The sequence below is a fragment of the Stenella coeruleoalba genome (assembly GCF_951394435.1).
Source record: "Stenella coeruleoalba genome assembly, chromosome: 14".
NCBI lineage: Eukaryota > Metazoa > Chordata > Mammalia > Artiodactyla > Delphinidae > Stenella > Stenella coeruleoalba.
This window is the reverse complement of record NC_137160.1, coordinates 78238241-78255977: the sequence shown is the minus strand read 5'-3', so window position 1 is coordinate 78255977 and position 17737 is coordinate 78238241. Positions and strand designations below refer to the sequence as shown.

General features: G+C 49.1%; 1 protein-coding gene across 1 annotated transcript in view; it reads left to right on the top strand.

Moving 5' to 3' along the window:
• Positions 1–17737, top strand: part of KSR2 (kinase suppressor of ras 2) — a gene marked incomplete at both ends in the record, with an annotated part of 399245 nt that overhangs the window by 316533 nt on the left and 64975 nt on the right. Inside the window, 2 exons of the mRNA XM_079942603.1 lie at positions 514–632; positions 9797–9965. Coding sequence (XP_079798729.1) covers positions 514–632; positions 9797–9965 — 288 coding nt within the window. The remainder of the gene's footprint in view (positions 1–513; positions 633–9796; positions 9966–17737) is intronic.

The window sequence follows — 17737 nt, the reverse complement described above, 5'->3', positions numbered from 1 at the left end:
GTGACCTTGTTTAGCACAGATGTATTTTGACTGCTACAGACTGCTCGGGCCTGAGAAATCCCACAGGCGACCCAAGATGATCCTCACACCCAGCTTAGATGTGGGAGGGACAGATGGCCACAATGAGCCTGTTGACTGATGACAGCCCCTGAGAAATCAGGAGCCGCTTGTCTTTCAAAGGAGGTTTAATTCTGAAATGAAGGCCAATGTGAAACAATTGTGGTATTGGAGAAAAAAACTCCGATAGCTTCAGTTTCATTGTAATAATTTTTAATCGTCAAAAGCCATATATTGACAACACAAACATTTTAGAAACCACAGAGAATACAGATAGTGGGAAAAGTGTCCCAGTATCATGACATAACACGGTGACTATCATTTTTGGGGAATCCCTTCCAGTCTTGGGGGTGGGCCTTTGAGGTGGGGTCAGAGCTCTGCTCTCCTGACGTGACAGTACAGAGCAAAAGTGGTACTTAAATTCCCACATCACTGTTTTTACCCCTACGGATCCAGCAAGGTTAGTCCGGACAGAGTCCGTTCCGTGTGACATCAACAACCCTCTACGAAAGCCACCCCGGTATTCGGACCTGCACATCAGCCAGACGCTCCCTAAAACCAACAAAATCAACAAGGTGAGACTGGAGTTCTGTTGGGAAGGGGCGTGCTGGGGCTGCCGCTGCCAGACAAGGGGCAGGAGGGGGGAAGGTTCTTGAACAGGACTCGGCAGATTGACCTGGGAGCATTGCCCTTACTTCCCAGCCCACCTAGGCTCTCCTCATTCTGTGTGGTTTGTGTCTAGAAAAGTCTGGGGGGCATCCAGCCATCAGTGCAGAGTGAGTGTGCCAGAAATCTCCCTAATTTAGAGAGAGGGCACCTGGCAATGAGAATGAAGGAGCGTGTTGACGGGGCACAGTAGAGATGGGAGGAGAGCCTGAGAGGGGGTCCTTCGTGGTGCAGACTCCGCTCTCTTTCCTCTGAGATGTTTCATCCTCTGCCAGGATGAGCTTCGCAGGTGGTTCTGTGCTTTCTCACGCATCTGTTGAATACAGCCACCAAGGGACAAGAGTCTGTTTCTGAGCTCCTGCTGGAGACCGGGTGGATGGATCTGTGTGGGGACCACAGGCTCCGAGCCCTAGCTAGCCTGGTCGGCTTCAGGCTGGTCCTCAGACGGTGGTCAGCAGCAGGCTTCTCTGTGCCTCTTTCTTGCCAATGTGGCCTGGAAACTTCCAGTGTGATTTCCATGTCCTTTGTTTGGTCTGTTGGTGGAGGAGCACCAAAGCGATCCCAGGGACACTTCCAACCTCACGGAAGGAGCAAAGGTAACATAAGCCAACAGGTGATTTCTCAAGCCCTACGGTGCCTCCGTGCACTGTCTGGAAGGTGGATAAAATGCGGGTCAATCCAAGCGTGTGGGAAGTCACCAGCCTGTGTTCAGGACCCAGATGAGTGTCATGGTGGCCGTGTGACCTCTCGCCGGCAAGGCATACTCTCCCTACTCTGCATAAGGCTGGAGAGGGCCTTCCTCCCTCCCCGATCCACTCTCCACACAGCAGCCAGAATGATTCTTTTTTTTTTCTTACTTTTTTTTTTAACATCTTTATTGGAGTATAATTGCTTTACAGTGATGTGTTAGTTTCTGCTTTATAACAAAGTGAATCAGCTATACATATACATATATCCCCATATCTCCTCCCTCTTGCATCGCCCTCCCATCCTCCCTAATCCCCCCCCAGGTGGTCCCAAAGCACCGAGCTGATCTCCCTGTGCTATGCGGCTGCTTCCCACCAGCTATCTATTTTACATTTGGTGGTGTATATATGTCCATGCCACTCTCACTTCGTCCCAGCCTCCCCTTCCCCCTCCCCACGACAGAGTGATTCTTAATGAATGTAATTTGAATCACACCACCCCCTGCTTAAAAACCATCCCGTGGCTTTCTGTTGCGTGGAGGAAACAAATCATACTCCTCACTGCAGCCTGCAAGGCCATGCACAATTTGGTCCCTTCCTCCATCTCCGACCTCCCTTTCCAGACCTCCCCAACAAAGCCCATATGTCCTTTCTCTCTCATGCTGTCACCCACCGTTCTTACTACTGGATCTCAGTCATTCACCATCTGTCTCCTTGTGGCATTGTCTCAGGACTTGATGATGCAGCTTGGCCCCTGAAGTCAGGCAGACCTGGCAGCCAGTCTTGGGGCCTCCACTTACTCACTCTGAGACTCCGGGCAAGTAACTGAACCTCTCGCTGAGCCTCAGCTTTCCTGTGTGTAAAATGGGCGTGTTCCAGTTACCCACTGCTGTATAAACAAACGACCTCAAACTTAGTGATGGACGCCAACAGCTCTTTAATTATGCTCATGGGGATCAGGGTCAGGGATTGGGAAAGGGGTACAGTGGGGATGGTTTGTCTCTGCTTCATGATGTCCAGCTGCGAAAAGCTCACGCAGCTGGGGGCTGGAATCATCCAGAACAGGGATTGGCAAACTATGGTTTACAGGCCAAATCTAGCCCGCTGCCTGTTTTTGGGAAATAAATTATACTGGGACAAGCCACACCCATATTTTCTATGGCTGCTTTCATGCTTCAAGGGCAGAATTGAGTAGTTACAACGAAGACCGCTTGGCTCACAGAGCCTAAACCACAGGATGGTTTAGCCATTTCAAGAAAAAGTTGGCCAACCCCTGATCGAGAGGCTCCTCCACTCACATATCTGGTGCTGGGATGAGTCAAAGGCTGAGCTCAACAGAGACTCATCGGGAGCAACCACATGTGGTCTTGCCTTGTGGCTTGGGCTTCCTCACAATATGGCTGCTTCAGGGCAGTCAGGCTTCTTACATGGCACCTCAGGGCTCGAACAGCAACTGTCCTAGCAAACAAGCTGGAAGCTGCAAAGGCTTTTTCATAACCTAGCAATATAAAAGCCCATGCGTTGTCTTGGCTTGTCTCTAGCCAAGGGCTGGCAGTGTCAGTTCTGCTGCACTCTACCGATGGAAGCAGTCACAAGCCTACTCAGATTTAAGGGGAGGAGGCGTGATCTCACTTGTCAATGGGAAGAATCCAAGGAATTTGTGACCGTTTTTGAAAATGTCCCCGGTAAGCAAACAGAGCATGAACCCCAGAGAGTTATTGTGGGGATGAAATGAAATAATCAACATAAAGCACTTAAGAGAGGTTCCTGGCACATGGTAAGCGTACAGGAGATTCTAGTTATTTTTATCAGCTTAAATCTTGGGCTTCCAATAATAATGTCCGGCTGAGTCTGCTTTTCCTTTGTTATTTGTGAAAGATGTAGGTCTCCCTGCCGCTGGGGCTGGGGTGCTTAAGGGGCTTGAATGGTGAGGGTCCTGGGGAGTAACCGGGCACACCTATAACCATCCCGTCCTTTGTGACCTCTCGAGGGGCGAATGGCTCAGAGCCGTCTCGAGACCTTTCTCTCTGGCTTTACAGACGCAACGAGCCTCTTGGTGTCAGATGGGACAGACGGATCGGTGACGGTGACATTGTTCTGCTTGTCTGCCAGCAGGAGCATTTGATAAGAGAAATAAATTAACCTCTATTTAGAAAGTGGCTTTGACATGAAGGTGGACAGGAGCTACCAGAGAGCTGGGTTATTGTTTCCCCTCTTTCTCTTCTCACTGGCTTCACGCAGATTCTTTCTGTCAGGCGATGATGTGGTTAGTGCAATAGATTTCTGAGCCAATTTGATCTGCAGATTTCCTTTTCATTGCTCTCTGTGTCTTCTCTTGTCTAGCTCTGTCAGTCCAGGTTCATAAGAGCCCAGCTTGTTCACCCAGCAAAATGATTTGAGTGTGCATTTTGGAGTCAGAAGGTCTGGGCTTGAAACTCAGTTTCTTCATATGCTCTGTGACCAGAGCAAGATCCTTCCGCCTTTGCTTTCCCCTCTGTAAAGTGGGCATTATAATAGTAGATGGTATTGGAGTTGTGGAGAGGAGTTGATGCTGTGTGTTATATGTCAGGAGTTTAGTCCCAACACTGGATCCTCAGGCCATGGCAGAGCTTGGTGATGAAGAAGACAGACGAGGAGGAGGGGGAAGAGGAGAAAGAGGAAGAGGGAGGAGAAGCAAGAACAGGAAGAAGAAAGAAGAGGAAGGAGGAGGGTGGGGAGGATGGAGGAGAAGCAGCAGCAGCATCTGCCGCTCCTGAGGGGACCAGTCTACAGTGTTTGTGCTTCCGCACCAAGGCATCAGAGGTCCCACCTGCAGTGGTGTCCGGAGCCGAAGATCTGCCCGCTGCAGGGAAGCTTTTTTTTTTTTTTTTGCATCTTTATTGGAGTATAATTGCTTTACAGTGGTGTGTTAGTTTCTGCTTTATAACAAAGTGAATCAGTTATACATATACATATGTTCCCATATCTCTTCCCTCTTGCGTCTCCCTCCCTCCCACCCTCCCTATCCCACCCCTCTAGGTGGTCACAAAGCACCGAGCTGATATCCCTGTGCTATGCGGCTGCTTCCCACTAGCTATCTACCTTACATTTGGTAGTGTATATATGTCCATGCCACTCTCTCACTTTGTCCCAGCTTACCCTTCCCCCTCACCATATCCTCAAGTCCGTTCTCCAGTAGGTCTGTGTCTTTATTCCTGTCTTACCCCTAGGTTCTTCATGACATTTTCTTTTTCTTAGATTCCATATATATGTGTTAGCATACGGTATTTGTCTTTCTCTTTCTGACTTACTTCACTCTGTATGACAGACTCCAGGTCTATCCACCTCATTACAAATAGCTCAATTTCGTTTCTTTTTATGGCTGAGTAACATTCCATTGTATATATGTGCCACATCTTCTTCATCCATTCATCCGATGATGGACACTTAGGTTGTTTCCATCTCTGGGCTATTGTAAATAGAGCTGCAATGAACATTGTGGTACATGACTCTTTCTGAATGATGGTTTTCTCAGGCTATGAAGTGGCTGTGTGCTGGCTCTCCTTTACAGTTGGTTGCAAGGAACAGGCTCACCTCGGCCAGCTCAGCACAGGGAGTTGTCTATGGGAAGGATGGACACGGGGCAAGAAGAGAAAGGGGAATCACAGTTGAGGAGCTAGGTCTCCTGAAACTGGACATGGAGGACAGGCTTGTGCTCAGGCCAGCTGCTTGGACCCTCAGCAAGACCATGGGTCACTGTTCTGGCCCCCCATCATGACGGTGGCTCAGCTGCTATTTGTGGGTGCCCTCTGGTCTGGTACTGTTGACCGGTCTCCCCATCCTCTCCTCTCGTCTTTTGTCTCCATCACTGCTTCTGTGGCCGTAGACTTCCTACTCCCTGTAACCTCAGCCCGTTTGTTTTCTGGCCTGTCGTGGCTCTTCTGTTCCCTGGAACCTCATCTCTGCTCCACCTTTGCTCTGCTTTCCACTGTTCTTCCTCTTGGCCCTGCTCTGTTTATTCCACATCATAGGTAACTGACCAGCTGTCACGATGCCCTGACCTATGGTCTTGAGTTGGGAGTGGGCTATGGCAGTCACAAGACAAGGATGGCTGTTTAGGAGGGTCTGTTGGGTTGGAGGGTGAGGACGGTTTCCTTCGGAAAAGTCCACGGGAGAGAGAGTTACTGTCATTGGCATGTTCAAATCAGTGCACAGCTGGGTGAAGGGGGAACCTGGGAGGTGAATATGCTTCTGTTTGATTCTCAGAGTCAGATGCGAGTTTCTTATTACTTGGTTCGACCTTCTGTTTCTGCTTCTGGGCTGGAGATGGGGACCTGGGCCACTAACCCTCTGTATGACTCCAGCAAGTCACATCCCATCTCTGAGTCTCGGCGTCCCCATCTGTAGCACAAAGGGGTGGCACTGGATGGTCTCTGAAGGATGTTTCCACATCTAAACTGCACTCAGAAAGAGGAATTATGCTATGAGTCCTTCCCTTCATGATCTGGTAGAGTTTGAGTTTCCCTCTGCTGGAAGACAACCTCCAGCTGCTGCTCCCATTGGGACACAGGTCTGGGTCTGGCCCGAGGAAGGAATTTCCCATCCTGTTCAGCAGTTCTGCTGGGCAACGTGGGCACCACATGCAGCTTTCTCTTTGCCGATGCTGGTGATTCACATCAGCCCTGAGCCTCGGACATGAGAGAGACTCAATTCCTGCCATAACTGTTTCCTTCATGAGAGCAACTCCTGCTTCCCTCCCTCCCTTCATCTCTCCTTCCATCCCTCCTTCCTTTCCATTCATTGATTCATATCACATTTATTAGCCACCTCCTATGTTTTTGTTTCTGTGCTAAGTTCTGCAGATGCCAAGGTGAATAAGACACTGTCTCGTACGAGGAGATAAACCTTTTCCTCCTTCCCTCTCTCCTTCTCCTTCTCCCTCCCTCTCTTCATTTCTTTCTTTGTTCCTTCCTCTATCACACATTTTTCGAGGGACCGCACTGTTCCTGGCATATTGCTAAGTTCTGAGAATAGGGAGCTTCTAGCCTCGAGGATGAGACAGATAAGTAAGCCGAGAAGTGACTGTGTTGAAGTATCAACAGAAGCTGGGGCCAGTACCAGGAGCGAGCTAGTACCAGGCAACGCTAGTACCAGGAGCGAGCTAGTGCCAGGCAGCGCTAGTACTGGGAGCGAGCTAGTACCAGGCAGGGCTAGTACCAGGAGTGCTGGAACCAGGAGCGAGCTAGTACCAGGCAACGCTAGTACCAGGAGCGAGCTAGTACCAGGCAGGGCTAGTACCAGGAGTGAGCTAGCACCAGGCAGCGCTAGTACCAGGAGCGAGCTAGTACCAGGCAGCGCTAGTACCGGGAGCGAGCTAGTACCAGGCAGGGCTAGTACCAGGAGGGCTGGAACCAGGAGCGAGCAATGTGCTGACCTGGTGGAGTGGGAGGTCAGGGGAACTTCTCAGAGGAGGGCCGGTCTGAGCTGGGCTTTGAAGAAAGAATAGGCATCTTCCAGGCAGACTGGACAAGGCGGGGCAGATATTCCAAGTAGAAATAATAACATGTCCCAAGCCTCGGAGATGTGAAATAGCCTGGTTTGCGTTGGGAACTGTGGACCGACCATTTGATGCAACTAAGGCAGTCATTGTAGGGATGAGAGAAGAGGAAGTGACATAAGCCCAGGTCAAGCCTGAATGTGTACATCATGGACCAACGTTTTCATTAAACATGCTGTGTCTAGACTGTTGGAGCACAGTCTATATGCCAGTTCCTCCTAATGGGATGCTGTTTTTAGTACAAACCTTTGTACTTTTTTTAACTGATATAATGACTTTTTTGCAGAGCCTCTATGGAAACATCTTGAAATTTGCCAATCTGTGAGTAGAAGTTCAAAGAAGAGTGTTGATAGGACGGATAGATGCCTGACCTTCATTTCCCCTTGTCCCTCTACTGCCACGAACAGTCCCTAACTTCCTTTAAAAACCTCCTGTGCCCCATTGGGCTGTATGGGGCCTTCACAGCCCAACCACATAAATCTTAGCCTACATGTCACTGTCATATTATTCCTTATACTAACATGTCCATTGCCATTAAAATTTAGTTACTGTTAGATAAATTAGGATAGAATGAGAAGGCTGGCTTCCTGATGCCTTTCTACTAAAATCAGATCAGAATTACCTCCAAGGGGGTCTTGTGTGGAAGGTGGCTGGAATGAACCAAAGCATGACCTTGCCTGGAATCAGGAGTACTTTGTCCAAGGAATGTTTGTAGGAGTTTGATCCAGAAGAGCCACAGAGGATAACAACCTAGCTGTCCTTCAATGGAAGGTTGATCAAATAAACTGTGGTACATCCACGCCATGAAATACCACTCAGCAATAAAAAGGAACAGTCCATCGATGCATGCAATAACTTGGATGACTCTCCAGAGAACTATTCTGAGTGGAAAAAGCCAATCCCAAAAGGTTACATACTATAGGATTCAATTTATAGAACATTCTTGAAATGACAAAATTATAGCAATGGAGAATAGGGTAGCGGTGCCAGGGATAAAAGATGGGAGGGAGGGGTGGTGAGGAGAGAGGGGGCAGTGGGTGTGGTTAGAAAAGGGCAACACGAGGGCCCCTTCTGGGGGTGGAAATGTTCTGTATCTTGACTGTATCGATTCAGTGTCCGGGTCATGATATTGTACCATAGTTTTGCAAGATGTTATCCTTGGAAAAAACTAAGTAAGAATGCATGGGATCCCTCTATTATTTCCTGCAACTACATGCAAATCTGCAGTTATCTCAAATAAAAAGCTTAATTGCAAGAGTAAACGCTGTCATCAATATAATCGCTACCGTTTGTTGATAGCAAAGTGCCTCAGCACAGTGCTCAGGGTGTAGGTACCTACATAACCTTAGTTAAACTTCGCAACAGATCCACACAGTGGGTGTTCTTCGCCCACATGAAGGACAGGGAGAGACTGAAGCTCCCAGAGGGGAAGTCACTGCTGTGGAGGCAGTGTGACCGCGTGGGAGTGGGGTGGACTCTGAGAGGGGGACGTGCACAGCACCGGTTGAGCACGGGATGCCACTGGGCATCCAGATGGGGAATGTCCGTTCCCCACCCCACACTCCCCGCCCTCATATGCTGGTTGGTGTTTGCTACACCAGCTCTGGAGTTTGGCAGGTAAGCACACCTGTTGACTAATAACCAGATCACACAAAACCATCCTCGGGCACCTGGAGCCAAGCTGAACGGTGGGCCTCTGAGTAATGCAGGGACCAAGTGATCCATGTCCTGTGAGTGAACAGATTAGGGTTCCCCTGAGAGCTCTTAGCTCTGCTGGCTTTGAGAGGCAGGAACCCCTTTTCTGGGATGCTGAGGTTTGCTAGTGTTATTCCCATTTTACAGAGGGCAAAACTGAGGAATGGCGAGGTTAAGCATTTTGTTCAGGATGCGGGGGGAAGAGGTGGCCATGGGATTTTGAATCTGCCTTTGCCTCACTCTGGTTTCTGCTTGTAAGAGTTTGCTGGGGATGCTGGGTAGCTAAGACAAATTACCACAAACTGGGTAGCCAAGACAAAAGACGTTCTCTCACAGTCTGGAGTGCAGAAGTCTGAGATCGAGGTGTCGGCAGGGTTGGTTCTTTCTGGAGACTCTGAGGGAGAATCCATTCCATGCCTCTCTCCTTACTTTCGGTGGCTCCAGCAATCCTTGGCATTTCTTGGCTTCTAGAAGCATCAGTCTCCTGTCTACCCCTGTCTTCAAATCGCCTTTTCCTCTGTGTGTCTTTCCTTTTCTGTTTCTTATAAGGACACTTGACATTGGATTTAATGCCCCCCACGCCCAAATCCAGGATGATCTCATTTCAAAATCCCTGACCAGCGCCGTTCTGAGGGTGCACACACAGATTGTATCTTCCTCTTGACTTTAGAGCAGTTTCAAGGGCCGGAAGAGGCATTGCTGGTTCCAACTGAGATGCGAGGGAAGTTGCTGCAGGCTTGCTCTCACACTCTCTCTTGAGCTGTCAGGCTGTTGATTCTTTAATAAACACTCAGGATGCGAAGCGTTAGGATGGGAAGAACACTCTGGGCACCTCTGCGTGGGACTTTCCAAAATCAAAGAGGCACAGGGAGCGTGACTGTCGCCTACATAGCTTTCATTATGTGGTAACCTTTCAGTCCGGGCTCCAAGCAGTGGACAGGAATTTGACCCCAGAAGCTGTCCCATCCGCAGCTGGATGCAACCTGGTGGGGATGATGAAGCAGGTGGGGGGACTTTGGAAGGATCTGGTGGTTGAGGAAAACGGAAGAGATGCTGTGGATGCTAGGGTGGGGTCTCTTCCTGTGCAACCCACCCTCACTGCTGTGTCTCTGCCTCTCTGTCGGCCCCTGCCCCCTGCCCTACTTTCTTCCTGCAGGACCACATCCCTGTTCCTTACCAGCCAGACTCTAGCAGCAATCCCTCGTCCACAACGTCCTCCACGCCCTCCTCGCCAGCGCCCCCGCTCCCTCCCAGTGCCACGCCGCCTTCTCCCCTACACCCTTCTCCGCAGTGCACAAGGCAGCAGAAGAACCTCAACCTGCCAGGTACCTCCATGCTTGGGAAGCTACAGGGGGGCGCTCTGGGTTCGTGCCAGAGCCATTTCCGGACTAGTCCATGCGTAAAGGCAATGAGGTGGAAGCATATGGATTGAGCCTTACCATATGCAGGGCAGTTGCTACATATTACCTTATTTGATCTTTAGAGTAGCCATAACGTAAGTACGATCAGCTCCATTTTACAGATGAGGAAACAGAGGCTCAGAGAGGTAAAGGGACTCTTAGAGACTCAGTCTTTTGGGAAACAGCAACCCAGAGTCTCCACCTAAGTCTGAGTCACAGGGGGAGCCATTGGCTCTGGAGCTGGCCGTTGTCTTATGAGCTAAATCAGTTGAAACTGGCAACAGGGCTGCATTCTGAGTCCTACCCCAGACATCAGGACAGGGCTCTGAATGAGCGGGCTGGCGTCCGATATTCCGTATCCAGCTCTCTCATGTCCCTGACCTGTGACCTCTGACTTCAGTTTTCTCATCTCTGAAAGGATATAGGTGGACGAGAGGACCCAGAGGGTCTTCCAGCTCACAAACTCCAGGGCACTCGGCTGCTGACCTGAGACTATGTGCTGGGCTGTGAGATGGTGGAGAGGCCGTCATGTGATGATTTGGCTTCTCGGACTTAAGAAAGGGCTCTCTCTCTGCTCCTAGGCAGGCCAGACCTAAGAGTCTTCCTACCCCTTCCGGGGCCCGGCCCAGCCCACTTGCTGTTCTAGGGCCCCAAGGACATTTCCAGTTCAGCCATATTGGCAGCATCATAGCTGATGTCAAGACAGAGGCTGGCGGGCTGAGGTCTGGCTTGGCCAGTTGGAAGCAAAGTCTAGGTCTGTGTTGTTCAACATGGTACCCACTAGTCATGCATGGCTGTTTAAATTTAAACTAATTAGGGCTTCCCTGGTGGCGCAGTGGTTAAGAATCCGCCTGCCAATGCAGGGGACACGGGTTCGAGCCCTGGTCCGGGAAGATCCCACATGCCACAGAGCAGCTAAGCCCGTGCACCACAACTATGGAGCCTGCGCTCTAGAGCCTGCGAGCCACAACTACTGAGCCTGTGCTCTAGAGCCCGTGAGCCACAACTACTGAGCCTGCGTGCCACAACTACTGAAGCCTGTGCGCCTAGAGCCTGTGCTCCGCAACAAGAGAAACCACTGCAACGAGAAGGCCGCGCACTGCAACGAAGAGTAGCCCCCGCTCACCACAACTAGAGAAAGACCGCACGCAGCAACGAAGACCCACTGCAGCCAAAAATAAATAAATAAAATAAGTAAATTAAAAAAAAATTAAATGAATTAAAATTAAATATAATTAAAATTTTAATTCCTCAGTCACACTAGCCACATTTCAATGCTTGCAAGCCACATGTGGTTAGTGGCTGCCATACTGGACAGCACAGGTATAGAGCATTTCCCACCATTGCAGAAAGTTCCACCAGACAGTGCTGGGCTAGGGGCTGATTTCCTCCTGAGCCAGCGAGCTTCACGCAGGGGGAAAATATCCCAGGTCTGTAGCCACAAGTCACACCTGCAAGCCTAACCAGCCGTGAGAGAATATCTGGGAAACGAACGAAGACCCAACCCCACATCTGGACAACGCCCAGATACAACCACCCACTGAGGACAAGCTGATCAAGTCACCTGCCCACACTGCTTTGATCTGGGCTGTGTCCAAAGGGATAGAGTGTGTTTTAAAACTTGCATCATGGAAATTTTTTGGTTAAGTCCAAGCCCGAGGCAGCCTCATACCTGTGGTGTGAGGGCCACTCACCTGGCAGCCAGCAAGGACCATAACGGGAGTCAGTAAGTGCCCCCGAGTCAACAAGGCAACAATTGCCCAGCATTTCCGTAGACTGAGGGTTCCCACCAGCACCCCGAGCCATTGCCACTTCTCTGGAAGGAGGGGAATGGAAAAAAGGCCCTTTGACACCCCATGACCCCCCAATTTCTGGAGGGAGGGGCTGGGTCCTTTCCTAGAGCTGTACCACCTGCCACCCAAGACACACACTTAGGGCTATTTTCCCAGTAACTGTTTGCTACTTGTTTATGGGTGAGGGTAGCAGGGGCGGGAAAGAACCTCTTAAGGGAGAACCACGCCTCAAAGCACCACAGCTCTTTTCATCTCCAGAAGACTGCCGGCATCTTTAAACAAGAGACCTGACTCACCAGGGGTGGTCACTGTTCCATCTGCTCCTTTGTCCCTTCCGTCAGAGCCCCAGGGAGGGGCCTTGGCCAAGTTGCAGTGCTCGCCTGCCAGTGGATCTGCATCCACTCCATGGCAGGTCCCAACACTGTCCTGACCCTCTTTGGGGAGTGGGCTAAGGGGTCCTTTGGGGGAAGGCGCTTTAGAACAGCAGTTAAGAGTGTGGGTTCTGGAGCCAGGCTGCTTGGGTTCAAATCCCAGCTCCGTCACTTAACAACTGTGTGATGCTGAACAAACTGCCTGCCTCTCTGTGCCTCTGTTCCCTCGTCTGTACAACGGGGATAATAATAGTACCTACTCTGTAGAATCCTCGAAGGGCTAAGCGTTACCATATATGTACAGAGCTTAGCAGAGCACCTGTCTTGTTAAAGAGCTCAACAAAGGTGAGCTATTTTCATTATTATTAGATAAACACAGGAATAGCAAATTACTGTGGCTACCAGTGGTAAGTAATCCGGGCCTAACTAGAATTGTGGAAATAAAGATGAAATCCCCATGTACCATGGTATTGGGAGTAAGAATCAAATTAAACTTTGGGGTTAGGTAATTTAGCATTGACTGTCGAAGTTTCAAATGTACATTCCTTGGACCAGCAAAACCACTTTTAAGAATTTATATACAGAAATGTTTGCAAAGGGCAATGGGGATCTGTATGTAAGGATTTCATAGCAACAGTAAAAAATTTGGACTCAACCCAAATGCCCATCGGGAGGGGAGTGTTTGAATACGCTAATATATCTATATAACCAAATACTCAGCCACCCTTAAAAAGAATGGAGTAGCTCTTTGTAAATATCCTGACATGGAAAGATACCCACAATATCTTTTAAGTGGAAAATAAGTGATGTGCAAAGCAACGGGTACAATAACATCCTATTTATTGTAACATGGTTTTATATGTTTGTATATGTATGTTTAAATGTGTGTGTGTATATATATGTTTGTATATGTACACAGATGTCTGCAAGACTTCATGGCAGGTGTTCTAAGAAAAGGAATTTTCTTTTATGCACTTCTGTAATGTATATAAGAGCAAGGAATATGCACCCGTTTTATAATTGAATAATAACAATAAAATGCAATGTCGACAGGGAAAACAAAATAGGCCCCTCCAGAAGGGCCGCCAGACCTTCCCTCTGTCTTAGGCAGTTTTCGCAAAATTCCCCCAGGGTGACAGGCATCTGTTCTGTTCATACGAGGCCCTGGTCACCTGTTATACTCTAGACTGTGAGCCTCTGTTGATGGGAAAAGGAGCTTTGGCCCTGGTTGCCTGCCAGATGTTGAGTTTTCTGAAGACTATTCAAGCTAACGCCTAGGCATAAAAGTGTCCCTGGCATTGATTGATCCAGAATATTCTTTCTCTAAAACAGGCTGTGCGGTTAATGGTCATTTGGCTCATTTGCTGACCTCAGGGCACCCACGGGCTTGGTGGGATTTGCGATTGTGCTCTGCTGGTCGGCTGGGCCTCCTTGTTTTCCGCCACTCCCTTAAGAAGCCTGGTGCTATGTTGGGCATGGCACAGTGTAGGACGGAGTCAAGAGGGCTACATTTGGATCCCAGATTTGCCCCTTCCCACCTCTGTGGCCTTGAGTATGGCACTGGCCCCGTTTAGATCTCAGTTTCTCATCTGTAAAGTGGGTCTAACTTGCAGGCTTGTGTGACATTTGATGTGGGAAGGTACATGAAGGGGCTTTGTAAGGGACTATCGTGTGGGTTTTAGAGGCTGGAGTGTTCAAATGCCTTCCTTCTTGGGCGTAATCTAGTGCCATGTTTAGTGTCTGTCTCCTGCCTCAGAACATCAGCTCCATGAGACTAGGAAACTAATCTGCTTCATCCACCCCTCTGCGCCCAAAGCCCATCACAGTGCCCACTGCTCAAGGCGCTGATGAGGTGTTTGCTGAATGAGTGAGTGAACGAGTGACTTGAGGCACTGCCCAGAGCTGCAAGTTGTTTTTTTTTTTTTCCTTTAAACTGTCTTCTGGCCCTCAGACTGCATTCATCCATTCCGATATCCTTAACGGGTATTTATTAAGCATCTACTACATACCAGGTACTGTACAAGACACCACGTATGGGGGCAAGGCACAAACCAGAAATGCCCTGTAAAAGTTTGCCGTTGCTGCTGTAGCAAATCACCACGAGCTTAGAGGCTTAAAGCAGCAGAAATTTAGTATCTTATGGTTATGGAGGTCAGAAGTCCAAAATCAGTTTCACTGGACTCAAAATCAAGGAGCTGGTTTCTTCTGGAGGTTCTAGGAAGGAATCCATTTCCTTGCCTTTTCCCGGCTTCTAGAGGCTGCCTGCATTCCTTTGCTCATGGCCTCTCATCACTGCAGCCTCTGCCTCTGTATCACATCTCCTGTGATTCTCTCTGACTTGGATCCTCCTGCCTCCCTCTCGTAAGGACCCTTGTGATTATGTTTAGGGTTCACCCAGAGAATCCAGGATAATCTCCTCATCTCAAGATCCTTAACTTCTTCACATCTTCAAAGTCCCTTTTGCCATGTAAGGTAACATATTCACGGGTTCCAGTGGCTAGGATATGGCCATCTTAGGGATGGGGGTGGGGGAGAGGGCATCATTCTGCCTGTCACAGTCTCTGTTCTCATGGAGTTTATAGCTTAGTGGGAGAGACAGGTGTTAGCCGAGCAAACATCCACATGAAAATAGGATTATAAGTTGTGATAAGTGCTGTGAAGGGAAAGAACAGTGCTATGAGCAAATTCAAGAAGAGAACACGTTTAGGTTGAAAGGTCAGAGGCAGCTGAGTTCTGAAGACTGGCCAGAGAGGGCTGGTGGGGAGTTGTCCAGGCAAAGAGAGGGGAACACATGCAAAGCCCCTGCCACGGGAAAGAGCTGGGAAAAAATGTCCCAGTGGCTGGAGTGCCATAAACAAGGCCCCAAGCAAGACTCAGAGCTGCAGGGCTGAGCCTGGCAGGGCCTTGTAGGGCTTGGCAGGAATGTAGATTTTATTTAAGACACAATGAGAGGCCGTTGCAAGGTTTAGGCAGGGGATATTTTGATCGTTCTTCTTTCCTTCTAGATCCTTCCTTTCAGATGACCACTCAGGCTGCTCTCTGGGGAGCCCATAGGGAGGGAATGGGGGCTTCAGGGTGGAAGAGCCTTCAAAGTGGCCTGCTTGTCTCTCTGACCTCTGGTCATCTGCAGCCTCCCAGTTCCTGGGTCCTCTTTGACGCCAGAGAGCCAGGAGCCACTCGGGTTCATCTACTGCCCCTCGGACCTGCTTCTCGCTGGTGTCCGTTATCAGCAAGAAGAACAGGCAGGACTCACAGCGCCCTTTCCCTCCTCCTCTGGCCAAGACTCTCTCCCTTTCGGCCGTCAGGACCGAGCTGTTATCAGGCACTTGAAGGGGTCCAGGCGGGGGTTGGCTCTGAGCGTGGAGGCCTTTGCCAGGTGTCGCATTGCCTGACACCTGTCCCGTCTCAGAGTGGTGCCTTCTCTCCATCACCAGCCCCGCCTCCTTAAAAGAACACTTAACTGCCAGCTAACCTCTTCTGCAGACACTGAATCCTCGGTCCCAGTTGGGGAGGGAAGAGATCAACTAAGTCTCTTGACAATCCCAGGTAGTTTTTCTTCTTTTAATTTTAGCCCCTTGTTGACTAACAAAGTGTCTGCCTGCAATGAAAAAACCTAAGTAATCTAATGGAAGAAAGGTCCCTGACATCATGGAGGTTGGATTTCTTTTAAAGCTTTGTCATGTAACCTTGAATGAGTTGCTTCCCAGCCCAGGCACTTCATCTTCCAGAATCAAAAATGCATCCATGGGCTTCCCTGGTGGCTCAGTGGTTGAGAGTCCACCTGCCGATGCAGGGGACACGGGTTCGTGTCCCGGTCCGGGAGGATCCCACATGCCGCGGAGCGGCTGGGCCCGTGAGCCGTGGCCGCTGAGCCTGCACATCCGGAGCCTGTGCTCCGCAACGGGAGAGGCCACAGCAGTGAGAGGCCTGCGCACCGAAAAAAAAAAAAAAGCATCCATTTCAATTCCAGCTAGCTGAGGTATTTGGGAATTGCTGTGCTAAAAGAGAGTTGAGTAATTGAACAAACGTGAGCAGCTTACCCACGGGGTGCACGGCACCAAACCAGGTGCTTGGCATCCTGAGATGCCAGGACTTGCTGTCCATCCCAGGGGGAATTTATAAATCAACTGCACCCTCAGGGGCAGCTAATGACTTCGCCCTTTGAAACCATCTGACTGTCTATGAATTATAAAGCATTCTCGTCTGTTAGTTAGGAGAGCTTAGAAGGAGATGGGCTTATGCATCGCAGCTGATCCTGATTCTGCACGTTCTATGCCCTCTTATCTCATGTCATGATGAGCTCAGCCCTATGAAGGAGAGATTTTTATTATCCCCATTTTACACATCTGGAAGCTGAGACTTGGAGAGAGTTGCTGAAGCTTTTATAAGCAATGAAGGAAGAACAAGAATTCAGCCCTACAGGATCAGCTTCCAGACTCCAGGCTTGGAACCACTACTAATTCTTGGTGAGCCAGCTTGTCGCTGAATGAGTAGAACTGTTTCCGGAAGTATATTCACCAACTCAGACTCATATCTGATCCCATCCCTGCTCACTGCCTTTACTTGAGGATATAAAACTCTGTGTGACCTGTCCCCCACCCCTGACACCGCTTGTACTCCCTGGTCCAGGCCCTCCACCCTACTGGAATAGTGCTAACATTGGAAACCTTGGGGATGTCCAGAACAACCGGCCTCCAGTGAACAGACTGGAAGTAAACTGAATTGTAAGAGAACGAGCAGAGAATTTGAGGAAGTGTCTTTTATATGACTTTTCCCTAAATATGGAAATTAATTAATGCCTGTCGTAGGCAGAATAATGGTCCCCCAGAGAGGACCACGCTCTAATCCTGGGTTCTGTGAATATGTTACTTTATACGGATAAAAAGACCTTTGCAGCTGTTACTAAATTAAGGATCTTGAGGTGGAAAGATTACCCTGGATTATCTGGGTGGACTCGAAATGCAATCACGAGGATCCTTATGAGAGCGAGATGAGAAGGTCAAAGACAGTAGAAGGCGATGTCGGGACGGAAGCAGAGATGGGGGTGATGGGACTGTGATCCAAGAAATACAGGCAGGCTCTACAGCTGGAAAAGGCAAGGAGTGATTCTCCTTTGGAGCCTCCAGAAAGAATCAGTCCTGCCAACACCTTCATTTAGCCCCTTACAACTGTTTTTAGATTCTGACCTCCAGAACTCGAAGAGGATAAGGTTGTACTGTTTTAAGCCATCCCGTTTATGGTAAGTTATTACAGCAGCCATAAGAAAACTAATACAATGCTCAATGCAGCAAATTGGAAAAACACAAGAAACACATAAAGGACTTTTTCAGTTTTATTGAGATACAGTTGACATATAACATTGTATAAGTTTAAGGATATAATGATTTGATATATGTATCTTGCAAAATAACATCCATCACCTCACATAGTTATCAATTGTTTTTCCTTGTGATGAGAACTTTTAAGATCTACTCTCTTAGCATCTTTCAAATAGACGATACAGTATTGTTAATTACAGTCGCCATGCTGTACA